Below are 27,480 nucleotides of genomic sequence, written 5' to 3' on the forward strand. Positions count from 1 at the left end.
CAATTGGAAACATCTTCTCTACGTCTACATTATCAAACCCTTTCATGATCAGAAAGACCTCGATCAGGTCACCTCTCAGTCTTCTCTTTTCTAGAGACAAGAGCCCCAGCCTGCTCAGTCTTTCCTGACAGATATAACCTCTCAGTTCTGATATCATCCTCGTAAATCTTTTTTGCACCTTCTCCAGTGCCTCTATATCCTTTTTATGATATGAAGACCAGAACTGTTCACGGTACTCCAAGTCTAACCAAGGTTCTATACACGTTGAACATATCTTCTCTGCTTTTCAATTCTATCCCAATGGCCTTATTAACCTGCGTCGCTACTTTTAATATTTGTATATCTGTATAACTGGACCTCCACATCGCTCTGCTCCTCCACCCCATTTAGACCCTTATTATCCAAGCAGTATGTGGCTCCCTTATTCTTCCTACCAAAACGTAATACCCTACACTTATCTATATTGAAATTCATTTACCAATGACACGCCCGTTCAATAGGTTAACTAATGTCTTCCTGTATTTTGTCGCAGTCCTCCTCGGTATTAATTATATCCCCCAATTTGGTGTTGTCTGCAAATTTTGAAATTGTACGTCCGATTCCCGAGTTGGATAAGAACTTGCTCACAACCTATTGGGCAAGAACACACTTTCAAGAGTGCATCTTTACTCCTACTGACGTATGTTCATCTTTTACCCTTTACTGCTCAGTTTTCAGTTGCATTCTTAAACCTAAAAGGCAGACAACCACTTTCAGACCGTGGTCACGGCTGCTCTGGGCCAGCCCATTCCAGGCCAGATTGCTGTGGGCTAGTTGACCCCGAATTTTAGTCACTCTCTGAAGTGCAAACTCCTAGCCTGTCACTCAGGATTCAGTTCACTGTTCTGAAATGTTGCCATCTTGTACTTTTGCAGAGTAAAGTGATCTGTTCATAATGAAAACAGGTCCAAGCTCCCAAATCCAGCAGCAATTCATCACTTGATTGTTTGCTCACTTGTAAAGTTCAGCCAGAAATATATCAAGGTTACTAAGTTCTTCAAAAAGAGCTGCAAGAAAGCACAGCACAGGGTAAGATACTGCTTAATGTCACACCGCTCAAAATCACACAACAACAAGTTATATTTACGTAGTGCCTTTACTGTAGAAAATCATCCCAAGATGTTCACAGAGACCGAATCAGAGAAGAAATGGATGCTAAGCCATAGAAGGAGAAATTAGGAGGGTTGATTATAAGCTTGGTCAAAGAAGTGGGTTTTAAGGATGGTCTAAAAGAAGGAGAGGTTGTTGAAGAGGTGGAGGGGTTTAGGGAGGGAATTCCAGAGCATGGAACCAAGGTGGCTGAAAGCACGGCTGGCAATTGAGAGGCGAAGGGAACTGGAGATGCACAAAAGGTCAGACAGTCAAGGCCTGCAGGGGGTTCAGGTGGAGGAAGCTGACGAGATGAGGAGGGGCAAGGCCACGAAGAGATTTAAATGCAAAGATGAGAATTTTAAATTGGAGACATTAAGGGACTTGATGTGGAATAGGATAAGAGCAGCAGAGCTTTGGATGAGCTGGTTTACAGAGGTCGTGGGTTCAAGTACCACTCCAGAGACTTGAGCACATAATCCAGGCTGACACTCCAGTGTAGTGTTGAGGGAGTGCTGCACTATCGGAGGCGCCGTCTTTCTTCTTAATGCTAAAGGGATCAAGGGATATGGGGAAAAAGTGGGAACAGGGTACTGAGTTGGACGATCAGCCATGATCATTTTGAATGGCCTACTCTTGCTCCTATTTTCTATGTTTCTATGGAGAATGGGAGGGTATTGGAATAGTCGAGTCTGGAGGTGACAAAGGCATGGACGAGGGATTCAGCAGCAGATGGACTGAGGCAGGGTCGGATGTGGGTGGGGTTATGGATGCGGAAGTAGGTGGTGTTTGTGACGGAGAGGATATGGGGGCCAAACGCTCAGCTTGGAGTCGAATAGGATACCGAGATTGTTAATAGTCTGGTTCAGCCTGACACAATGGCTGGGGATGGAGATGGAATCAGTGACGAGGGTACGGATTTTGTGGTGCAGGCTGAAAGAGAGAGACGGTGGAGAGGTAGAGCGAGGTGTTGTTGACGTACATGTGGAAACTGACATGTCAATGAGGAAAAGGAGGGGGCCAAGAACAGATCCTTGGGGAACTCCAGAGGTGACTGTGTGGGAGCGGGAAGAGAAGCCATGGCTGGAACGCTCTGGCTATAATCGGATAGGTTGCGAGGGCAATCCCACTGAGTTGGACAACAGTGGAAAGGTATTGGAGAAGGATGATGTGGTCGACCGTGTCAGAGGCAAAAGAGGATGAGGAGGGATCATGAACCATGGTTAGTCACAGAGAGTTGACATTTATGACTTTGGTTAGGACCATTTCGGTGCTGTGCTAGCGATGGAAAGCTGATTGAAAAGATTCAAACATAGAATTGTGGAAAAGATGGGTACAGAACTTTTGAGAGGACTGAGAGTTGGAGGCGGGGTAGCAGTTTGCAAGGACAAGAGGAGTCAAGGGTGGGTTTTTGAGGAGGGAGTGATCATGGTAGTTTTTAAAGGGAGGGGGACATTATCTAAGGAAAGGGAATCATTTACAATGTCAGCTAGCATGGAGACCAGAAAGGGAAGATGGTTCGTCAGCTGTTTAGCGAAACTAGGGTCAAGGGAGCAGGAAGTGAGAATTATGGACAAGGTGATTTCGGAGAGGGCAGATGGGAGAGAAACTAGAGAAAGAGGTGGGTTCAGGGCTGGAGCAGGGATGAGCCTGGTTTGGGCGGGGGGAGAAGAAGTTTGGCTTGGTGAGCAAGGGGAGGCGGGGAGATGGTCTCAACCTTTGTGACAGAGAAGTACATGAGCTTCTTGCAATTGTTGTTGGAGGGGAGGAGGGGAGATGGTTTGTAGTGGAGAAAAGAAGCCAGAGATTATCTTCGCTCCCCAGGATGATCTTGGACTTGTGAATGGTTTTGGTAGAGGAGAGTGAGGCCTGTGCTGCTTGATGTGATCCAGCCTGATCTGATGATGGATGATTAAACCAGTTGTGTGCCAGGTCGCCTCAAGTCTGCACCCTTTAGCCTTGAGAGGGTTCATGCTCACTGGAAACTGTATTTAGTCTGCCCAAATTCACTTCTTATAGAATCCTTACAGTGGGCGTCCTGGGCTGGATTAAAATTCAGGACACAGAAGTGAAAGTTGGTACATAGGAACAGGAGTAGGCCATTCAGCCCCTCGTGCCTGCTCCGCCATTTGATAAGATCATGGCTGATCTGTGATCTAACTCCAGATACCTGCCTTTGGCCCATATAAGATGGTTTCGATCAATCGACCTTCTTATGAAATTAGAATGGTGGAACGGAAAGTTAGAATGGTGGAAAGGAAAGTTAGAATGGTGGAAAGGAAAGTTAGAAGCAGCTCCAGTCCAACTTAGCTTCAACTTACCGCTCTTCTCTGTCCAGACCTGCAGCTCATGTGCCAGTTCGGGTACAATCAGGAATGTCCTCCAGCCCTGCCGCTTCTTGGATTTGAGGATGTCTCCAAAGATGTGATCTCCAATGTACAGAATATCTTTACCCTTCGCTCCCAGCAGGTCACAGATCATATCCGAAGACCCTAGGACAGCATTAACAGGAGGATCTTTAGTTAGCTTATTGTGCCGAAGGCTTGGTAAATGACAGGCTACACATTAAACTACAAACCTCTATGAACAGACATTACACCACAGAAACAGGCCGTTTGGCCCAACCCATCCATGTTGGTGTTTCTCCTCCACATAAGCATTGGGTCTAATCCCATGTATCTGTTCTGTTCTCAAATCCCTTTATCCCCCTTTTCTTAAACCACATATCTAGCCCATTCTTTAAATGTTGGCATGGTCTCTGCTTCAATCACTCGTGCATTCCACAGCCTCATGAACCTCTACGTAAAAACCTTTTTCCTGCTCGCTATCATAGATCTCTTGCATCTAATCTTATGTCCTTGTCCCCAACTGATCGTTATTCTCTCTTCTTGTCCCTTTTTGGTTATTCCCATTGCCACACACCATTCTTCAGCTGATAGGACAGGCAGCTGACCTGTGTGCAGACCCCACGTAATCACCTGCAGGAGTCTCTGGCTCCCAGCTAGCAACAGAGTCTGTACAGTCTGCGTGGCAGTGGGACTCTGTGTGGTTATAGAGGCAACAAAGAGGATTCTGGATATTAGAAATTTAAGGTATTAGGAAAGGTTATGGCAATTGGGTTGTGTGCTTTGGAAAAATACAAGAGACTTACAGATGATTTAATGAAGATTATGAAGGGTCAGTTGATCTGGGGGAATTGTTCACTGTGGTGAAGGGTTCAAATCCTAGGGGCACAAGTTAATTATCAGGATATTAAAAGGAAGAAAGAAAGTCAAGCAGAATTTTTCAGCTGTTGGGCAATCAAATTGTGAAATAAGTTACCAGGGAAGGACTCTGGGTTCAAGAGACAATTGCGTGTGTCTTTAGAGAGAGAAGAGAGTGTAGGATATGGTGAGTAGGAGGGAGATGGGGTTGATCTATGAAAAGGGATGGGCTTGTTGGGTCTGCTGTCCTTTTCTTGTTCCTAAAAGTCCTTATGTTCTTATGAACCACAGTGCAGTGCCCACCCCTGTTGGTGTGGACCCAGCATTTCTAACTTAAGATACTGGCCCTGAAATTCTGCAGGGGTTCTCCCAGTCTCCGACCATAACTTTGGCTGGACACTGGCAAAAACCCCAGAGAAATGCTGCGGACAGCTGAAAGCGGCTATTTACTGCGTTTCTCTGGGGGTTCTGCCGAAGTTACGGAGAGGGACTGGGAGAAACCCTGCAGAATTTCAAGGCAACTGTCTGGTGCTCTGCCCAATGTCACTAATTGATATCATCGCTCTCCCCACAGGTGTCATCTTTTGGATGAGACGCTGGAAGTGAAATTGGTCTCGGTGGAAGCGCAAAACACGCGATTGTGAATCGACCGCCCGTTTTACAATCTGACAATTCTCTTTTCCGTTGACTTCAATGGAAAACAAAATTGGGAGGGATGTAAAACGGGCGGCCGATTCACAACTGCCCGTTTTGCGCTATCACCAAGACCAATTTCACCCCCATTAAACTGTCCCCTGGCCAACAAAACCAAAACCCCATCAGGTGGATGTAAAAGATCCCATGGCACAGCTTGAAGAAGATCAAGGAGTTCTCCCCGCGTCCTGGCCAACATTTATCCCTCAACCAACTGCCAGAACAAATTGTCTGGTAATTGATCTCAACCTCTGTTTGCGGAATCTTGCTGTGCACAAATTGGCTGCCACATTTGCCTGCTGAAGAAAATGACTACACTTCATAAATAATTCATTGGCTGTGAAGTGTTTTGGGATGTCCTGAAGATGCAAAAAGAGTTATATAACTGCAAGTTCTTCCTTTCTCCAGTCTGCAAACCATGAATTCCCGATGACAGGCACCCCCAATGTATACAATTTACGTTGAGTTGTGCTGCTTGTGAGGAGCACTGGGTACCTGCTCTCTATGTAGCAAAGGATCAAACGTGTGCTTGTCAGTTGTCTAACAACCAACTAGTTACTGTTCTCTCTGATGGGAGGGAGGGAGTGAGGGGGATAAGTTGGGTATCTTTGAATTCAAGGTGGCTCCAAGATGATACACCTGGTGATGGAAGATAAGCACCAAGTCAATCTCTACGGCAGACTCTGTAATCTGGCCTAGGCAGATCTGCTTTACTCCAGGGCCGTGCTGAAGATTGACCAGCCAGACTGGGTATCTCACGAATGGTAACTGGAGGTGTAGACCCATCACTGTGGGCTGGCATTCTTCCCACTGGGCTCCAGATAATCTTGCAAGCCAGTGCCCTAATGAGTAAGGTAGTTCTAGCTGGGTAAACAGTGGGAAGCTTACCAGTACACTATCTTTTTAAAATTCCAGTAGTACCCCTGTGCACACTTGTTGGGTTAGCCTAGGCTCTCCAGACTTGGGTGAGTGGGCTAGGTCCCTATGTGGAGAGAGTGTGCACTCTGTATCAGGCAAACAGAAATTATCCGTGTGGATTTCTCAATAGCTTGATTTAAAGACTTCCAACATGCTAATAGAGGGAGGGGTTCATGTGTGTCAGACATCGCATAAGCTCAAGGTGTTTCCCTTCAGGGAGGGAAAATATCAGAGCCCATGTTGCACTCACACCCTTGGAATAGTACCAAGGGATCCTTTACATCCATTGGGTGGGGCCTCGGTCAAACGTCTCATCCAGAAGACAGTAAATATGCAAAGTGGCATTCCCTCAGTTCAGTTACGTGACTGGAGGTCAGCAGGGGTTATTCGAGTATTTGAGTGACTCACCTCCTGACTCCCCAAAGCCTTTCCACCATCTACAAGGCACAAGTCACGAGTGTGATGGAATACTCTCCACTTGCCTGGATGAGTGCAGCTCCAACAACACTCAAGAAGCTCGACACCATCCAGGACAAAGCAGCCCGCTTGATTGGCACCCCATCCACCACCCTAAACATTCACTCCCTTCACCACCGGCGCACAGTGGCTGCAGTGTGTACCATCCACAGGATGCACTGCAGCAACTCGCCAAGGCTTCTTCGACAGCACCTCCCAAACCCGCGACCTCAACCACCTAGAAGGACAAGGGCAGCAGGTACATGGGAACAACACCACCTGCACGTTCCCCTCCAAGTCACACACCATCCCGACTTGGAAATATATCGCCGTTCCTTCATCGTCGTTGGGTCAAAATCCTGGAACTCCCTTCCTAACAGCACTGTGGGAGAACCGTCACCACACGGACTGCAGCGGTTCAAGAAGGCGGCTCACCGCCACCTTCTCGAGGGCAATTAGGGATGGGCAATAAATGCCGGCCTCGCCAGCGACGCCCACATCCCACGAACGAATAAAAAAAACATATTTTAATAATTAATTCCAACTGCAGCAGCCTGCAGAGTTAGAAGTGTTTTCCTCTTTTCCCTCACGTGCAAGGCATTCATTATTCTGCAGAAAGAACATATGCGATTGTCTAAGAGTCAAACTGATGGCACCTGGGGACTCACCTCCAGAGAAAACCATACCGTGTTGCAGAGTGCCCGTGTAAGTGCCAATCCGAAGCTTCCCAGATTCCTATATTATAATGAGATAAAAACATAACTAAATAAATATTCTGCACCATTCGGCTGAAAACAAAGAGAAAACTTTGAAATACGACAGTTTATTGCGAAAATGCACGTAGTTTATTTATGCTGTGCTTGTAATCTCTGGAATAAGGACAGAATATTGCACTAAGCACAAGAATCTTCTGCAGAACAGACTTTGCAGCACATGCTAGCCCGTATGATACAAGTGAGACCCAGGCAGCAGCAAGAAATCGCTGCCCTGAAGCAGCAGGAAGAGAACTGTGACCTTTTCTGTTTCACACCTAACTCCGTCATTGTCACTCAAACAGGCCTCAATTACTCACAGTGTCAACCTGTCTGACAACGGTCCCTTCTGCAAAGAAAAGAGGTTTTCGTGTGTCGACCACAATCAGGTCAAAGTAGGAACGCCAAGAGCGATGCGCAGTACCTGGCTGGAAAAGAAAATCAGGAAAACGTCAGACTTCAGAGTGCTCGTCAACCTACACTGGCTCCCGGTCCGGCAACGCCACCATTTCAAAATTCTCATCCTTGTGTTCAAATCTCTCCGTGGACTCACGCCTCCAGCTGAAACCTCCTCCAGCCCTGCAACCCTCCGAGATCTCTGCATTCCTCCAATTCTGGGCTGTTGCGCATCTCCATTCAGCTGCCATGGCCCTAAGCTCTGGAATTCCCTCCCTAAACCTCCGCCTCTCTCTCCTCCTTTAAAACGCTCCTTAAAACCTACCTCTTTCAAACTGTCCTAATATCTCCTCACGTGGCTCGGTGTCAAATTTTGTGTGAAGCTGCTCCTGTGAAGCGCCAGGGGACGTTTTACCATGTTAAAGGTGCTATATAACCGGCTTAAAGGCACAACATCCGAACTCAGAGTTTTCATTATTAACGCATCAAGGACCCAGCTAACCAAGAACATATACAACCGGGTTATTTCCAATTTATTCCAAGAGCAAAGAACTCAGAACTTGAAGGCGAGGAGGGGGGACGTAAGACATTTTGTTTCCTTATTTACCCTGCGTGAATTGAAACTCAAGAGGGCACTGCAGGCAGCAGGCCCGGATATTATCTGCCGTTTCCCCTCTGCCCCCCGGCTCAGCAGGGGAACAATTTGCAGAAAGCAGCAGCTGACACCATTTCTCCTCCCTTCGGCTGAGGGGGGAGGTGCTGAGGAGGGAAATGAAAGTGTTACTGATTCAATATTGTTGGAAGGTTGTGGTTTTTTTTAAATGTTCTGACACTCAGGGCCTTTCAGATTCACACAATGTGCCTGATCTTTGACTGCACTAGTAGACCAAGTATACATGGGGCCGTTTACCTTTTAATTGCTGTGCTGCTGGGACTCAAACTAAGATGAATAAATAGTAAGTCCGTGGGGTCAGAGGTGATCGGTAATGCTATACATCATTTCTACCTCCTCCATTTAGAACACAGCCCCTTTATCATTCTAGTTCTGGTTGAAAATGGATATTTTTCTTGCCCCATTGTAACAGATGGCAAGGGGAGGAGGTGGGGGTCTGTTTCATGTATACTCATTGTTAACCATCTGCACTACCATCCACTGTGTTTTGTGTGCAGACTGGTCTTAGATTCTTGCATGCCTGCTCAGTCTGTGTGACATATGATGCATTGATTTGAAACTTTACCTTCGGCCCATGAGGGAAGTCAAACAGGTATTTCATTATTGCCTGTAGAAAAAAAAAGATAATGAGATTGAGCATCGACATGTCACAGGTCACACGTCACAACTATGCAGATTACAGAGAGACCACCAGGTTTGCCTCATCCACTATGAACACACTTAAATGAATGCCTTTTAATTTTCTTCCCTCTACTCTCAAAGGCACTGACTCTTGCTCGGTGTAGCCCATGGGTGCCAGTGCCCTCCTGTTCCCAGTGCCCTCCAGTTCCCAGTGGGTATTCTTTCTGTGTGAACCTCAACTGCAAGTGCTGAGAGGCTGTTTGCTTGTGGAGTTGTCAGAATTTGGTATACTTGATAAAATCGCTTTCTCTTTCAACAGTTCTGCACCAGTTCCCATGGGTGGACCTTGTCCCCGACAATCCATAAAGCTGTATCTTTACAGTAATTTACCCCTGCAGAGTTGCTTGATGCAATTTCCCTACTTGTGATAATGTGCTCACTGAACTGATAAACACGATCTCACAATTCACCAATATGCACACTTCAGAATGGCAGATATTAAACTCGGACTCGATTTTACAGGCTAAAAGAACTAATATATTTATTTTCAATATTTTGAAGCATAAAAGTTTGGTAAATACCAATATATAAACACCAATGAACTCCCTCCATAGCTCAATGAGTTAATCCAGTCTGTTGTGCACCAAACAGACCGGAAGGTTCCAGGGTAAATGGAATTGAGGTGCCGATCAGCCATGATCTAATTGAATGGCGGAGCAGGTTCAAGGGGCTGAATGGCCTACCCCTGTTCCTAATGTTCCAGGGTTCAACTTGTGTTCTGCACTAAGGAGGCAACTGCGAAATGGGCAGATATCCCTGAATAAAAAAAGAGAAAAACTCCACGTGTTGGAAATTTGAAATAAAAACAATACATAGCAGGTCGGTCAGCATCTGTAAAGAGAAATGACAATGTTTTGGGTGTAACCTCCGAAGCATTAAGCCGTCATTTCTCGTTACAGGTGCTGATTGACCTGCTGTGTACTTACAGCATTTCCTCTGCTTATTTCAGATTTCCTTGAAATGAAATTGTACACTTACATCCGTGTAGGAGTAATCACTGTTGGTAGCAAGGAAAACTTTTCCCACCTCTTTCATTCGACTGAGGAGCAGAGGCAATCGAGGCTACAGAGAAACAACAGTCAGTCACATCACAGTTGTTTTCGTTAGAATGGAGGAGATCATGGGTCGTTTTGATGGAGGTGTTGCAAATTATGACGGCATTATGGGACAGAGCAGATACAAGCAGAGTATTTCCAGTGGTTAGTGAGGGGGTGGGTCTCGAACAAAGGGACACAGAAATAAATTAAATGTATGAGATTTAGGACAGAGAAACAGGAAAAAACTTTTTTTTTTACACACAGAGAGTTATAAGATTGTGGAATGCACCATCAGAGCTCGTGCTTGAAACAAACAGTGTCAATGGTTATGAATAGGTTAGATAGATGGTTGAAGGAGAGAGGAATAAAGGGATATGAAAACAGAACGGGCACATGGGATTAGGACTACTGCATGCGTGGAGGAAAAACACCAACATCGATTGGTTGGGTTGAACGGCCCATTTTGTGTTCTAATTTCGATGTCACTCTTTGTCAAGCTCTTGGAAACCAGTTAAGCACTTAATTCCCTCAGCACCGTGTACAACCTAAATATGCTCCTTTTTGGCCCAGAGGAGCCAGCTTGGAATTTCAATGAGGTAAAAGTGGTCTGTGGTTGTAAATTTGCAGGCCTCCTTTTAACAATTACCAGGTTACAACCTGCAGAGTCAGTGATGGAGCCCATGAGTTACAGTCTGGGCAGGTATCTTTGGTGAGTCGCTGAAAGTAACATCACCTACCTGGTAGGATTTCAATTCCTTGAATGGAAAGCACATTTGATGTAGTACGAGGGCCACAGGGAAACAATGACCATCATGATACCAGCGCACCACTCGGATGACTTTCCTTTTATTTTTGCAGTTTAAACGATACACGTGTCCTGCCAAAGCAACAGTGCAGTTTGCAGCTTGGCGGCAGCATTTGTGCAGTTTGTAACCGTGACTGAGCAGGTTGCAACCTGACAATTGTATCAGGACATCCTGCAAATTTACAACTATAACTTTAGCAGATCACTTCTATGTTTGCAGAATAACAGAGACAGTAAAATCACTTTGAACCACGCTAACAACAAATTACATGCACAAATCTCAGACCAAAAGGGATGGTAACGGCTTGACTGACTCGGTATGTCGATTGTGGAAGGTGCTTTCCTTTCAGTGAATGTTGACTGCACTTGGTAGCTGATCTCATTTCCGACATTCACATGCTCCTCACATGCCTGAGATGACAATTAATCCCTATCTCTTTATATCAATGAGTGTTAATTGTATACAGGTGGTGGGTATCAATTGGGGAGTCTCGTATCCTTTTTATAGGAGAGCGTAGCTAGGGTATGGTGTGCATGTAAGGGGAATCTCTATGAATAAAGGCTTGGAAACAACTGAAGACCAGGCTTTAGTAGTCTATCCTTCACCACCTGGCTACTCAGTTTTAACATCTCCCACTGAACAAGGTGGATTGTTCAAGCAGCTTCTATTTTTATCATTTGTTTTTGTAAATCCTCCCTTTTCTCCATAGCCACCTCTGCTGTAGGGGGTTGACCTGTCTTTGTGATCAAGCGGGAGGGTCAAGTGATCATCAGGTGTCCCTCAACCCTCCTTGGAGGAAGCTGCAGAGACACAGTCTGGATTGGCAATGGGGAGAAACTGACAACAGCAGAGCTTAGTGTGCTTCTAATGTATCGCGGACTGAGTCACAGGATTGGGACTCTGGCTCAGTCACAAGCTCAATACTCAAAGCATCATCAACGGAGACACTTCTGTGGCTGCCCTTGGAAATCTGGGCTTATGCTAATGGAAGAATGTGCAGCTGCTGAGACACAGACTATATTTATCAGCTCTTTTCCTTTGCAAACTTAAGCTTATTCACAAAGCAAAAGACAAACAGGTGGGCCGAAAACAAAACCTTTCTTTAACGGTATGGTATGACAAGGATCAGCAGTGACGGTGGGGAGGCTGATTAGAATTAGCTGTACTGGGAGTCGGTACGCCTGACCCGTGCCAGAGTACCAGGAATAAGGAAGGAGCAACTATTTGTTTTAGCATAAGCAAATTGGTCAATTCCCTCCTCGCGCCCAAAAAAATCTCAATGCCACTTCCCTGCAAACTTTCCATTTGTACATGACAGCAGGAAGATGATTAAGGCATGTGCAAGGCATGCCTTGGGTTGCCAACTCTGGTCGGACATATTCCTGGGGATTTCATCACATGTCCTCCCACCCCACCCAGTCAAACATTCTTCCCCCCCACCCCCCATCTCGAATATCTTTATAACGAATGAACAAAAGTGTTCAAAGTAAATGTAAAAAACATACAATTTATTTTAACGCCCCAAGATTTTTCTCCTGGGTTGCTTGCAGCAGTGTCCAGGAGATTAATCTTTCCTGGAGGGTTGGCAACCCAGACACACCCAAGAACAGGACTATCATCTATGAGTTCCCAAAAACCGTGAGCGTGCTCACGTCTGAAAAGCCGCAAATTTTCTACTCACGTCCTTAAACACGTACTTTTCCAGATCCCCCAGCGTTTTCTTCTTCAAAGTCCCCTACAAAGAAAAACATGAAACAACCTCCAATAAATTTCAACAAACCAGGTCATGGTTCAAAACTGCCTCAACTCCCTGAAGCAGGGGCTGTCGACACTGTGTCTGACCTGACCCAAACCCACATGGATTTGTGGGTTCAGGTCATTTGCATTGCTCCACTGTGCCCCGGGACAGGTTCACCCCTTGCGAGGTCGAACACCGGGGAAGGAAAGGCTGCCATAATGGCTCATGTGCTTGCTGTCCAAGGATGCTGGGTCCCTGGTCTTTGCTTCCTGCCCTTCTGTTCATAGAGGGGCCCAGTGCAGTGCCTAAAACCCACTTCTTCTGGGCTCACGTAAAATGGGTGCCTGACTGGCAAACACAGGAAAATGAGGTGGGGGTGCTCAGGAATAAACCCCCCCCCCCCCACCACTGAAAAATCAGCCCTAACAATTGGAAGAAAACGCCTGCATGTTTCAGATAGTGGCATGTGCATGCACTGATTTACCAGTAGGGGGCACACTGTACTTGAACGATACAACATTGCAGAATTGGTAACATAATGGTTCAATATTCAGATAGGGAGGGCGGGCAGGGGGAGAGATAGAGACGTGGAGAGGGAGAGAGAGCGAGACAGATAGAAAAAGAGACACAGATAGAGACAGACAGAGAAAGTGAGAGACGATGAGAATGACAGACAGACAAAGAGTTAGAGACAGAGTGACCAGACAGAGATACAGAGAAACAAAAAATGACAGCAAGGAGAGACAGAGAGGGGGTTAGCGTTACACAGATAGATAGATACATGTACAGCAATAGATAGAGATAGATAGACAGAGATGAACAGTAAGAGACACACAGAGCATGAGGTAGAGGTGGGTATAGAGAGACATAGAGAAAGATAGATGGATAGATAGAAAACATGCCAGTAACAAAGAAATGGAGAAAGAATGAGAGATAGACAAATAGTAGAGAAAGAGATAAATAAAGGAAAATCAGTCATCCTGGGGCTAGATAGCAGGGGACAGAGCTTAGGAATCACATCTGTAGATGCAATATTATCCATCGCCACATATTCCTTACGACAAGACCTAATAGTCATACTGTGTTATAATGAGGCTCTCGTTCGTATCACCACTGCAAATATGCTTCATTTGTGCAATAAAACTTCAATGTCAGAACAACATGCTCAAAATAAACAAGATTATGAACGGGAGGGAATCCTACAGAATCATGCACGAAATCCATTGTATCCCGCACATCCTGGAACATGTTCCGATACGACATGAAGAGGTCACCACTTTTAAAGCCCGTCTCACATCTAGGGGAGAAACAGAGCAAAACATTAGAATCAGTGTCATATTTGTAAATTGAGATATTTTATTCATCACTGACTGTTCTTTTCAAAACCACCATATCTGACTCCTTATTCCCTGTGCATTAAACCAATCTCAACAACAGCAACTTACATTTATTTAGTTCCCTTAACATAGCAAACTGTTCCAGGGCGCTTCAGAGTTTGGGGATGGTCATAAACAGAGTGGGAGGGAAATTAAGGATCAAAAGTGCAGTTGGCAACAGGTTTTAAGGAAGTTTTTGAAGATGGGGAAGAGAGATGGAGCGAAGGATCTGGGGAGTGGGTTCTCGAGTGTAGGAGCACGATGGATGAAAGCTCCACCACCGACGGTAGGGTGTCGGGACAAGGATACACACACATTAGAGTCGGAGAAGTGGAGGGTGTGAGCAGAGATGCCGGGCTGGAGGAAATTTCAGAGGCAGGGAGCAGCGAGGCCTTGGAGAAGTGGAGGATTTTGAAGTCGCACTGAAGATCAGGGAGGCGACAGTGACTTTGTATTGGACAGAACGTGGAGTTCTGGGCGAGTTCGGGTTTGTGTCGAGTGGATCTTGAGAAACTGGTCTCGAGGTGACAAAGACATGAATGAGGGTTCCAGTAGCAGTGAGGTAGTGAAGGTGATGGGCAATATTTTGGAAGTTGGCAGTCTTGGTGATGGATTGGTCCAAGATCAGGTTGAGCGGGACACCAAGACAGCGCACCGTTAGATTGAGCTTGAGCAAGCGTCCAGGGAGAAGGATGGGATCATGGGCAGGATGTGAACAAGATGGTGTTGAACTGCTGAAAGTTCTGGTTCATCAATCGTGTTGGACAGGCAATCAGACAGCACAGTGACAATCTTGGAATTAAGGATCGTGCTGGAGAGCAAGAGCAGGGGATCATCATCCTACAGTTGAAAATTGACTGCATGGTTGCAGATAATGTCGCTGAGAAACAATGTAGAGATGAGGAACAGGAGGAGAGGGTGGAATGGTGGGAATGTAAAACACAGAGTTGTAGCAGTGCATTGAGTGGGAGCCCCAGGGTCATTCTCGCAATTCTTCAAACAGCGAATGTCCAGTCTGAGTACTGCCATCTGGGATGGATTTCAGCTCAAGTTCCGGATGTTAGAGACCAGTAGTTACCCAATGCAGCAGCCAGTCCCGTCACAAAGAGGCAGTCCTGCATCCCCTCTCTGGGCTGGATTTAAACAAAAGGTTTGAGGGGCAGCTTGAGTTCCGACAGTGACCAAGGTTTGCTGTGTTGTTTTGGGTGCTGCAAAATCTTGGCAATCAAATGAAACAAATAATGCTGAAGAATTGATGTCATTAACATAGTGAAGCCAATTTCCTACAACTCCTTCCATTCACAGGTTTAAGTAATAAAAAGCAAAATGCTAAATGGGCTGTATGCATGGTCGTCTGCACTGTTACCTGGTGTATTTGGAGCACTTGATGAAGAAATCCACAAGACAGGCATAGAGGTAGGTTTCTGCAACAGAAACAATCCAAGTATGAAACAGTGCAATAATCCTGCAATGTTTATTACAGCCTTCAACAAACAATAATTAAGACGGAGATGAGGAGAAATTTCTTCTCTCAGAGGATTGTGAATCTTTGGAATTCTTTGCCCCAAAGAGCGGTGGAGGTAGAGTCATTGAATATATTCAAGGCTGAGTTAGACAAATTTTTGATCAGCAAGAGAGTCAAAGGATATGGGGAACAGGCGGGAAAGTGGAGTTGAGGCCGGAACCAGATCAGCCATGATTTCGCTGAATGGCGGGGCAAACTCGAAGGGCCGAATGGCCTACTCCTGCTCCTATCTCTTATGTTTTAATAATCCTAGCGGTCATTCCCCACTACAGGCACAAAAAGCAAAGGAGTTTACCCTTACCAAGCAGTTATTGCAACTATGCTCTCCACATTAACAGATGATTTAGATTATTGCAGACATGATCCATTCTGGGACTGAGAAAGCTCACCAAGTTCAGGCCGTAAATTCCAGTTACATTGGCGATTGCAAACCAAAGCTTCCGCACCGGGTTTGCAATTGCCACTGAAGACACTGGCTGGTGTTTTCCACGACTGCATTCCTCAGCCTGTGAACTGGCTTTAACAAACTGGCAAGTGCAGAAGCGGTCACTCTTGCATTAGTCCACGTGCCAGATGTTGCAAAAATCGACTGTACCGCAACAGCTGCACAGTTTCTCTGGTCTGCCCCATGCCTCGTCATTTGTGCGTATAGAACAAATGTATTAAAAACGTTTGTCCCTTTCCTCTCCTGAAAGAGACGACTATTGCTGGGATACAGTCTGCAGATGGCAGCAAAAGTTTGGTACATTGCACTCTTCATGTGTGAGTCTCGACAGTGAGTGTCAGCGGCCTATTTAACTATGAAGCCCAACACCCACAAGTGCAAAAGCTCAGGTTACAAAGTTATTCAAAGACTTTCTATCTGTCGTGCAAGTTGCCTTTTTTGGTTTTGGGTGAAATTGACAACCAGCCCTCTCCCTCCATTCCAAAAATTGAAAAATTCTGATTTGGTGTTTATTTGTGAACACTAAAAACCCCTAAAATACATTCTTTAAATTTGATTATATTTCATAATTGTGTGAGTTCATTTTTAACAATCTTGGATTATGCGTCTGAGTTTTGTCCAAAGTAATAGAGAAAATAATAACTGCAGGCGATCTTTAGAAAGAAAGAAAGAAAGACTTGCATTTATATAGCACTTTTCATGACCTCACAACATCCCAAAGCACTTCACAGCTAATAAATTACTTTCAAAGTGTGGTCACCGTTGTAATGTAGGGAGATGTGGCAGCCAATTTGTACACAGCAAGGTCCCACAAACTGCAATGAGAGAAATGACCAATTAAGCTGTTTTTGTAATGTTGGTTGAGGGATAAATATTGGCCAGGACTCCTGGAGAACTCCCCTGCTCTTTCAAAGGTTTAGGATCTTTTACATCCACCTGAGAGGCAAACAGGACCTCGGTTAAATGTCTCATCCAAAAAACAGTATCTCCAGCAGTGCAGCACTCCCTCAGCACTGCAGTGTCAACTGAGATTGTGCTCAAGTCTCTGGAGTGGGACTTGAACCCTCAACCTTCTGACTCAGAGGCAAGAGTGCCACCAACGGAGTCTCGGCTGACACTGCTGTAAGGTGACAATGCTAACAGAACATTTATTTTCTGCCAGTCTGTGCATATTGGACTGAACACAACTGGCCTCCTTCAGTGAGGAAAGTTAAATGGCTGCTCCAAGTTTTATTGGAGAACTGAAAAAGGCTGAAATATTGTAACTGAACAAAAAAAAGACAAAAACACCAACAATGCAAACAGGAAAGGCTGCACGTGGAAGGAATACAACACAGAACTAGTCAATAGAAGCTGACTGCACCCAAAGCTGCAGCTGTCGCCACCACCAGCCTAACTCAGTTCTGCGGATCTGAAACTCTAGTGTACACAATGGGGTAAATCTTCGGAGTCCGCTCCCATAGGGAGATGTCACCGTGTATCAAAAAAATCACAGGTACGTTGCCTACAATTGTCTGCCCCTGACAGTGGGAGAGGTACCTCCTAGTAGGCTCAGACCAACAGGTTTCATCCAGTTAGGTGACACTGCAAACAGAACATTGTACCTTGGGGCATGTAGGAAGTGTTCCAACCTACCAGCCAAGTTAAAGAGGGTGTTGAGGATGTAAAAGCGTTCCATGTCGTCTCTTTGGATAAACTTGCTGGGGTACTTCTCAAGAATCTCTGCTCTGATGGAACACAATGACGTAGAGGTTACAGGAAAGTTTCGAATGAGATAACTCAACAGAACTGTTCAACTCAACACTATAGATTCTTCTTGCAACAGTCATGGCAAAAGAAGAGTGATTTGAGAGAGGTGTTATGAAAGGATGTAACAGTGCAGATGGAAACAAACTGGGGGTAATGTTATCTTTCAGCGATGGTGTAAAAAACGGGCGACATCAGATTAGCCGCCCATTGTGCACCCCGTCCGATAATCCTTTCCAGTGACGGGGTTTATAATGGGAGACATCAGATTAGCCGCCCATTGTGCACCCTGTCCGATAATCCTTTCCAGTGACGGGGTTTATAATGGGAGACTTCGGATTAGCCGTCCATTGTGCACCCCGTCTGATAATCCTTTCCATTGACGGGGTTTATAATGGGAGACATCGGATTAGCTGTCCATTGTGCACCCCGTCCGATAATCCTTTCCAGTGACGGGGTTTTTTTTTTTTTTTTTTTTATTCGTTCACGGGATGTGGGCGTCGCTGGCAAGGCCAGCATTTATTGCCCATCCCTAATTGCCCTCGAGAAGGTGGTGGTGAGCCGCCTTCTTGAACCGCTGCAGTCCGTGTGGTGACGGTTCTCCCACAGTGCTGTTAGGAAGGGAGTTCCAGGATTTTGACCCAGCGACGATGAAGGAACAGCGATATATTTCCAAGTCGGGATGGTGTGTGACTTGGAGGGGAACGTGCAGGTGGTGTTGTTCCCATGTGCCTGCTGCTCTTGTCCTTCTAGGTGGCAGAGGTCGCGGGTTTGGGAGGTGCTGTCGAAGAAGCCTTGGCGAGTTGCTGCAGTGCATCCTGTGGATGGTACACACTGCAGCCACAGTGCGCCGGTGGTGAAGGGAGTGAATGTTTAGGGTGATGGATGGGGTGCCAATCAAGTGGGCTGCTTTATCTTGGATGGTGTCGAGCTTCTTGAGTGTTGTTGGAGCTGCACTCATCCAGGCAAGTGGAGAGTATTCCATCACACTCCTGACTTGTGCCTTGTAGATGGTGGAAAGGCTTTGGGGAGTCAGGAGGTGAGTCACTCGCCGCAGAACACCCAGCCTCTGACCTGCTCTCATAGCCACAGTATTTATATGGCTGGTCCAGTTCAGTTTCTGGTCAATGGTGACCCCCAGGATGTTGATGGTGGGTGATTCGGCGATGGTATTGCTGTTGAATGTCAAGGGGAGGTGGTTAGAGTTTCTCTTGTTGGAGATGGTCATTGCCTGGCACTTATCTGGCGCGAATGTTACTTGCCACTTATGAGCCCAAGCCTGGATGTTGTCCAGGTCTTGCTGCATGCGGGCTCGGACTGCTTCATTATCTGAGGGGTTGCGAATGGAACTGAACACTATGGGGTTTATAATGGGAGACTTCGGATTAGCTGTCCATTGTGCACCCCGTCCGATAATCCTTTCCATTGACGGGGTTTATAATGGGAGACATCGGATTAGCCGTCCATTGTGCACCCTGTCCGATAATCCTTTCCATTGACGGGGTTTATAATGGGAGACATCGGATTAGCTGTCCATTGTGCACCCCGTCCGATAATCCTTTCCATTGACGGGGTTTATAATGGGAGACATCGGATTAGCTGTCCATTGTGCACCCCGTCTGATAATCTTTTCCATTGACGGGGTTTATAATGGGAGACTTCGGATTAGCCGCCCATTGTGCACCCCGTCTGATAATCTTTTCCATTGACGGGGTTTATAATGGGAGACTTCGGATTAGCCGTCCATTGTGCACCCCGTCTGATAATCCTTTCCATTGACGGGGTTTATAATGGGAGACATCGGATTAGCTGTCCATTGTGCACCCTGTCTGATAATCCTTTCCATTGACGGGGTTTATAATGGGAGACTTCGGATTAGCTGTCCATTGTGCACCCCGTCTGATAATCCTTTCCATTGACGGGGTTTATAATGGGAGACTTCGGATTAGCTGTCCATTGTGCACCCTGTCTGATAATCTTTTCCACTGACAGGGTTTATAATGGGAGACTTCGGATTAGCTGTCCATTGTGCACCCCGTCTGATAATCCTTTCCATTGACTGAGTTTATAATGGGCGGCTAATCCGTTAGCTTCCATTTTACACCATTGCCAAAAGTTCAAATTACCCCTATTGTTTCCAGTGATTGAGGATGACTGATGAACGGGGGCCATAGATATAACATTAAATGCAAGAGATTTAGGACAGGGAACAGAAGAGGGCTTTTTACACAGAGGATTGTGAGGCTGTGGAATGCACTACCAGGGATCGTCTTCATTTGAGAATAGGTTAGAGGTAGGTGATTGAAGGATATGGAAACAGAGCAGCTTGTGGGATTAGGACGACTGCTCGTCTGGAGGATAAACACCAGCATGGACTGATTATCCCGAATGGCCAGTTTCCATGTTGTAATTTTTAAATTTTTGTTCTTGGGATTTGCCTGGGCAGTATTTCTACAGTAGGGAATCTTCATGCATAATATTGATCACACAGTCCAATGGGGAGAGGGATACCCATGTCCAATTTTAATCCCACAGTGCAACATGGGGGAGCACTCATATGTAATACTAACCCCACTCATACAGCACCTTTAATGTGGTGAAATGTCTTATATATACTTCATACAATGGACTTGAGCAGGAGTAGGAGTAGAATCAGGGGAGGTTGCCAAAGGAATAGTCGGAAATATTTTGAAAATGGGGCAAAACAGTCACAAACTGAAGAGCTTTGGGAAGAAAATTCTACAGTGTGGAGGCAAGATGGCTGAAGACTCTACTCCCTCGTGGTGGAACAGATGGAGGGCAATGTGCAGATGCAACCAGGAGGGACGCATGGCTGGAGAAGGTTGTGGAACTAATGTGGGGTGAGGCCATGCACTGGTTTGTAAACAATGAAATTAATGCACGGGGTGGGGGGGCGGGCAGGGGAGAGAGGAAGCTAAAAGGAGGTGGGCAAGGACAGGCATGATAGGTGATGCGTGGAGTGGAGTTCAGGGTAATTTGGAGTTCATGTAGAGGGTGCCTCAGGTGGCCAGCAAGGAAAGCGTTGGAGAAGTTAACCCTTGGGGTGATGAAGGCATGCATGCATGATTGGTTTCAGCACCAGTGGTAGGGTGGGGGGAAGATAGGTATAGAGGCAGGCGATATTTCAGAGATAGAAGTAGGCAGACGGACTGGAGGTATTGTTTGAACTCAAGGTCAAACAGGACACCAAGTTGGGTTCAACTTGAGTGAGCAGCAAAAAGGGGACTGAGATCAGACTTGATTTGCAAAGTTTCTGGCAGTGGCTGAACACAACGGCTTTGTTGTTGCCATGGCTGGGATGCAGAAAGTTCTGCATCATCCGCAACTTGAAGTCAGTGAAGCAGTCGGGCAGCACCGCCCATGGTAGAGAGGTGAAGTTGGGTGTTGTCAGCATACATGTGGAAGCTGAACCCATGTTTATAGATAATGTTGCCAAGAGGCAGTATGTAGATGAGGAATTGGAGGGGGCCAAGGATGGAAACTTGGAACACGCTGGAAATGGCAAGGGAAGAGAAGGCATTGCAAGAGATGCTCTGGCTCTGCTGAGATAGGTATGAAAGGTGGCCCCATGGAGACAGACTGCAGAGGAGAGGCAGTGGAGAAGGATGGAGTGGTCAACTTTAACAAAGGCTGTGCAGAGGTCAGGGAGAGTGAGGAGGGATAAGGTACTGTGGTCGCACTCACAAGGGGTACCCATGATGATCGTGACTGGGGTGACTTTGGCTGCAGACAGGGTGAAAACCAGACTGAAGAGATCGGAACAGGATGGTGGGAGAGCTGGACACAGCGCTGAGTGGCAATGCCATGTTTGAGAAAAGATGGAGAGGTTGGAGCTGGAGGTGGCTGTTGGAGAGGGGTCAAGGGTGGGTTGTCTAAGGAATGGATGTTAACCAGAGTTTTGAAAAGGAAGGGAGCAAAACAGTACCCGAGGAGAGGATTGGCTGTTGACGTTGTGAGCACTAGACTGGGAGAAGCAGCTTCCCTACAGTGCTGTATCCCTAGTTTACGTTCTTGCAGATTGGTATGATGCTACAATTCATTTAAATCCATTCTCGGCCCAACCCTGAGTGGCCAGTGAACAAAGAACAGAACCTTACTTCACTTTCTGTTGTTCTGACATGAGAACAACCTTGGTGAAGATTACACTGAAGCCTGCGCCACCTGCCACATGCTCATCTGAGACCAGCAGCCACACTAGGAGGAGGACAGAGGAGGAGTGCAGTAAATAAACTCTTATAATTTTCCAAGAAACATAAGTCAGTCTCATTCTAGGTTGAGATTAAACACATTTTGCACATTTCCTTTTGAAGTGCCTTTCTCAGCATTCTGCTATGTGAGCAACTGGTGCGACACTCCACATTACCCAGTTGTTTGTTGTGTCACTCACTGCATTTCAACAATAGCTGCTGCCTTGTCATCAAGGATTTGGGACCAGAGTACGCAGATATAAATATACAAGTGTTAAAAGCACTGCTACAATACTGACACAAGTTCTCGGAAAGAGATCACACTCCGACATTTTATTGAAATCTTCCAAATACTGGATAAACTCAGACTACAACTTTACCGAGTCCAAACAGAATTTCTCTTTCATTTTATTTTGCAGTTTCCCTGCTCTCCTGTGAACTTCTCAGCTTATTGACGTTGTGGATGGTAAGAAGCAGGCAAGCTGCTCCTGGGCTTCCCACGCCTGCCAGTGTGGAACTGGAAGTGCACACACGCAGCACGGAGTGACTTTCACTCTGAAGGTGCGATTTTAATCCTGCCTGCCTGCCCGGCGAAAGACTGGGCGGGTAGGCGGTTAAAATCGCCCGTGGGGAATAACCACCGAGGTCCCGCTGCCCTCCGGATCGTGGGTTCCCGTGATCTTAACCTGCTCTTCTGAGCAGGTAAGAGAGACACCTGCCCGAAACCGATGATGTCATTGGGGCCCATTTTAACCAGAGGCCTGAGCATGGAAGCTATTGTGGGTTTCACACCAGGCCAATCGAGCAGGAAGAGGAGTCGGGGCCAGACGGAGCCCAAAAAGGGTGAGTCTTTTCACTTTTGTTTGACTTTCCTTGTGGGGCCAGAAGGAGCAGAAGTGCTTAGGGGTTTCCCTGATATTGCTGCTGAGATATATAAAAAAATAAACAGGCTTTGTGAGCCTGTGTCTTAATCTGGGGCACAGCCTTTTGATGCTCCAGTGCATGCTAACACCGCACCACTGTCTTTTGTGACTGCAGTGTATTAAAACATTCAGTCCAATTACTGCTGTACATTTTTTACAGGAGGAATGTTCCCAGAGATACAAGGCAGCTTGATGATGAGGTGCACTGCAATCTTACCCGGGAGGTCGCAGACTGAGCTACAATCTGCATCCAGCACCCTGCGCCTGCACCCCGCAACCACAACCCGTACCCATAACCTGCGACCACACCCTGTGCCCACACCCCGCACTTACACCTCGCAACCCCCCGCCCACACCCACACACTTGCCTGGATTGTACAAATGAAAGGTGTTCCCTGGTTGAATAAAATTCCGATTGTACATTATTATCCTGAATGTTAGAGATCTACAGAGTGTTCAAATGATTTCTCGTATCTAATGAGTGAAACAGTGGCCTGTCAGGTGCACCTGAGATCTGGCTGTCATACATGGGCCACTGACCTAAGACACGAACCAGCTCTCATTCCAAAGCCTGTCAAATGCTTAATGGTGGGAACATTCTTTAAGACATGGTCTGAACCATCCTCTTTGAAGAACCTGCATCGGTGACATTCCTGTCTCCCAGAGCAGCCCAAGCACTGTTGAAATCTCCATGATGCATGTTTTTTTTCTCATTCATTTCAAACAATTCTTAACTGTGTTTGCTGCACTAAGAAGCTGCTGGCTATTTGTAGCCTATAACCGATTTACCCCCAAGTGATGAGACAATGGCTGAGAATAGCCCAAATGCAGCGGTGCCTTGCAGGGTTTTATCCTACGTCTTATTTTGCTGCATTCCTTCCTGTTGATCGCAGCTAATTCTTTTGATCTCTACTTGCTTTGAAAGTATTAAAGGCACAAGAGAGGCCTGTGACCACCGAGTTGAACAGCAAGGGACAAGACCAGTTTATGACATAATGCAGTTCACTTAAGCCACAGCTATGTGAAGAATCTCAGACCCAGAGCTTAAGAACCAGCTATTTATACCAAAGGATTAAGGCTAAATGTCATCAGAGGCTTCTGTTTGGTAAAGAGAACTTCTGATTTGCAAATCAACCAACTGATTGGGAAAATAAGAAATATTGGGGGGGAGGCAGGGATTTTAATCCCATCCACCTGGCGGAATCTAGGTAGGTGGGCAGTTAAAATCGCCCAGGTTACTTACCTGCCCTGGAGTCTATTGATCACAATTTCAACCTGCTCAACTGACAGCCACCCAATGCTGGCGGGGTCCTTTTTAACATGTGCATACACTTGCCTGGATGAGTGCAGCTCCAACAACACTCAAGAAGCTTGACACCATCCAGGACAAAGCAGCCCGCTTGATTGGCACCCCATCCACCACCCTAAACATTCACTCCCTTCACCACCGGCGTACAGTGGCTGCAGTGTGTACCATCCACAGGATGAACTGCAGCAACTCGCCAAGGCTTCTTGAACAGCCCCTCCCAAACCCGCGACCTCTACCACCTAGAAGGACAAGAGCAGCAGGCACATGGGAACAACACCACCTGCATGTTCCCCTCCAAGTCACACACCATCCCGACTTGGAAATATATCGCCGTTCCTTCATCGTCGCTGGGTCAAAATCCTGGAATTCCCTACCTAACAGCACTGTGGGAGAACCTTCACCACACAGACTGGATCGGTTCAAGAAGGCGGCTCACCACCACCTTCTCAAGGGCAATTAGGGGTGGGCAATAAATGCCGGCCTCGCCAGCGACGCCCACATCCAATGAACCAATAAAAAAAATAATTTGTCGATCTGAGCAGGAAGACAGTGTTTACCACCAGGCCATCCCAGAAAATATCCAAAAAGATAAGTTTTAAAACTTTTTTTATACTTCTGCTCCTTTACGGTGGGCTCCCACCTCCCTTCCCAATTGCAAGACCCCCCCCAACCCCCATAACAGGACAGCCCCAGCAGCCAATCCTGCCACTTACCTGGTCTCAGCGAGTGGTCTCCAGGCCGTGCGATTTTCCGTCGCTCCCCGCCCGGAACGGTGGGATATCGACCGGTGGGATTTGAATGAGGCCTGGGAGTTAAAATCTGGAGCAGCAGGCGAGTTTCTAACTCACACCACTACCCACCTGCCCAAAACTGGCCCAGAGTTAAAACTGGGGCCGTGGAAGAAAGTCAACTGAAGTCTGATACACCCTTATACAGCAACCCTAAAACTGATACAGCACCTTTAATGGCCCAAACTATCCCGAGGTGCTTCAAAAGGGGGACTGGAAACCAAGCAGGCGTTGTGAGGGGAGTTATAGGTGACTGAAGGTGTAGTTGAACAGGTGGGTTTTGAGGAGGGTTTCGAAAGTAACAAGGCGAAAGGTTTAGAAAGAAAATTCCAGCGTGCAGGGCATGATGCCTGAAAGTGGAAGTCGACCAGAGTGAGAAGAGTGGAGGAAGTGTACAAGGAAGTGAGACTGGTGGAGGCTGCAAAGGTAGGGTGGAGTGAGGCCATGGAGGAATTTGCAAACCAGTCTGAAGGTTTGGAAGTCAACATGCTGGAATTCAGGGAGCCATTGAAGGTGAGCGAGGACAGGGGGGGGGGAAGAATTGAATGGGATAAGACATGGCCAGTGGGGCTCTGAGGAGTTGGGAGTTTATGTAAATGGAGCCAGTAAGGGCAGTGGTGGAAACGTCAAGCCTGGAGGCCTGAAGGAGGGTTTCAGAAGCAGTTGATATTACAAAAGGTGGAAGTAGGCAGTCTTGGTAATGGACCAACTGAAGGGTTTGAAGCTCATTTGAGGGTCAAACAGAAAACGCTGATTGTGTACTGTTGAATTCAGCTTCATTGAGCAGATGGGAAGGGGGATGGATTTCGGGAATAAGGTGTAAAGTTTTTGGTGGGAGCCAAACAGGATAACTTTGGTTCCGCCAATTTTGAGCTAGAGGAAATTCCGGCTCAATCGTAACTTGATGTCAGACATGCAACTGGTCAGCACAACAGTCATGGAATGAAGGGTGGTGGTGGAGAGTTAAAGCTGGCTGTCATTGAAGTACATGTGTAAGCTGACCACACACTGACAGATAATTCACTAAATGGAGAATGTAGATATGTTCTTCTTAAATGAGTACAATGCATTCCTCTACACCTCCCTTAGTATTCTTTGGCACCGGTCATTTGCTCTCCCAGAGCAGCAGGCCCAATTGCCCCATTCTCTGCTCCCAACAACCATCTCACCCAGCACCCTGCTTGGGGGTTAACTTTTCCAATCTCCTCCCTATGTCACTCATCCCCTACGATGCAGTCCCCACCCCACCAGCAAATCTACAATACCATCCCTCTCCATACTGTCCTCCAGAATGCTTGTTTCCTTGCAAACAAACCCATTGCCATTCACAATCTCATCATGGTCAAACCTACTGACATCCTGGCATTGACAGAAACTCGCCCCACAGCCCTCAACCACACTATCACATTGCTTGTCCAACATCAGACCATGGATGAGCCACAAGTTGCTTCCAGCTCAACATTGGGAATGCCAATGCCATCATTTTCAGTCCCTACCATGAACTTTGCTCCTTTTTCACTGAATAAATCTCCCTCCCCGGCCGCTCGTTCAGGCTGAACCAGACTGTGTGCAGCCTCAGCGTCTTGTTCGACTCCAAGTTCAACTTTAAATCCCACACAGTCTATTCTTACCATCTCCACCTAAACCCCAAACTCAGCCCGCCCCCCCTGAAACCCTTATAGGTGCCTTTTGGAGCTTACACTGCAAATTGTACCCATACCACCCAAAAGCCATTTTCTACTGGGCACAAAGTGGGCGGTAAGATTAGTCAATCTCAAAAATGATGCTAATTCAGTTGATCACTGATCAAAGGATACAGCAAATCTATTCTTTTCACAACTGTCTGTGTCTGTTGGTAAAGCATGTCCGATAGCACACTTGATTTCTGCATAAATGCTGAGACTCCTTTCTCTGGACGAGTGATGTAAAAGAATATTCAGAAAGCAAGGGTTGGTGGAATTGGAATAATATTTCCTTTGATCTTCTCACTATTACTGGAGTGGCATCGGCAGCTGTGCCTGCCAAACATTTCTGTGTTTAAAGGTGAAGAATCCAGCATTGCAACACTTCACTCCCTACAACATATATTCCTTTGACATGTTTCACAACACTGAACATTTCTCGTCAGCACCCCTGTGTAAGCACTCCATGCTTTTACAGACTGCCTCATGTTTCACAGGAGTACAAGTTGGAGTACAAGAGTAAGGAAGTCTTACTACAATTGTATAGGGCTTTGGTGAAACCTCACCTGGTGTACTGTGTACAGTTTTGCTCTCCTTATCTAAGGAAGGATATACTTGCTTGAGAGGCAGTGCAACGAAGGTTCACCAGATTAATTCCTGGGATGAGAGGGTTGTCCTATGAGGAGAGATTGAGTAAAATGGACCTATACTCTCTGAAGTTTAGAAGAATGAGAGGTGATCTCATTGAAACATATAAGATTCTGAGGGGGCTTGACAGGGTAGATGCTGAGAGGTTGTTTCCCCTGGCTGGAGAATTTAGAACTGGGGGGCATAGTCGCAGGATAAGGGGTGGGCCATTAAAGACTGAGATGAGGAGGAATTTCTTCACTCAAAGGGTTGTGAATCTTTGGAATTCTCTACCCCAGAGGGCTGTGGATGCTCAGTCGTTGAGTATATTCAAGGCAGGGCGAGATAGATTTTTGGACTTTTGGGGAAT

The 27,480-nt window shown here is 46.4% G+C and overlaps 1 protein-coding gene across 11 annotated transcripts in view; it reads right to left on the reverse strand.

Annotated features, from left to right (window-relative positions):
* The window catches only part of LOC137335752 (cytosolic purine 5'-nucleotidase-like), a 68,020-nt gene that overhangs the window by 6,958 nt on the left and 33,582 nt on the right, over nucleotides 1–27,480 (reverse strand). For 9 of the 11 annotated variants that reach the window (XM_068001086.1, XM_068001087.1, XM_068001089.1 and 6 more), the window contains 10 exons: nucleotides 17,463–17,554; nucleotides 15,224–15,281; nucleotides 13,685–13,778; nucleotides 12,425–12,478; nucleotides 9,879–9,962; nucleotides 8,785–8,826; nucleotides 7,471–7,578; nucleotides 7,067–7,133; nucleotides 3,450–3,620; nucleotides 995–1,046 (listed from right to left, as the gene is read on the reverse strand). In XM_068001086.1, coding sequence (XP_067857187.1) covers nucleotides 995–1,046; nucleotides 3,450–3,620; nucleotides 7,067–7,133; nucleotides 7,471–7,578; nucleotides 8,785–8,826; nucleotides 9,879–9,962; nucleotides 12,425–12,478; nucleotides 13,685–13,778; nucleotides 15,224–15,281; nucleotides 17,463–17,554 — 822 coding nt within the window. Of the gene's footprint in view, nucleotides 1–994; nucleotides 1,047–3,449; nucleotides 3,621–7,066; nucleotides 7,134–7,470; nucleotides 7,579–8,784; nucleotides 8,827–9,878; nucleotides 9,963–12,424; nucleotides 12,479–13,684; nucleotides 13,779–15,223; nucleotides 15,282–17,462; nucleotides 17,555–27,480 lie in introns of those variants that run through there. The other 2 variants (XM_068001094.1, XM_068001096.1) reach the window with 2 other exon arrangements.

The sequence above is a fragment of the Heptranchias perlo genome, chromosome 20 (assembly GCF_035084215.1).
Source record: "Heptranchias perlo isolate sHepPer1 chromosome 20, sHepPer1.hap1, whole genome shotgun sequence".
In the NCBI taxonomy this organism is placed as follows: domain Eukaryota; kingdom Metazoa; phylum Chordata; class Chondrichthyes; order Hexanchiformes; family Hexanchidae; genus Heptranchias; species Heptranchias perlo.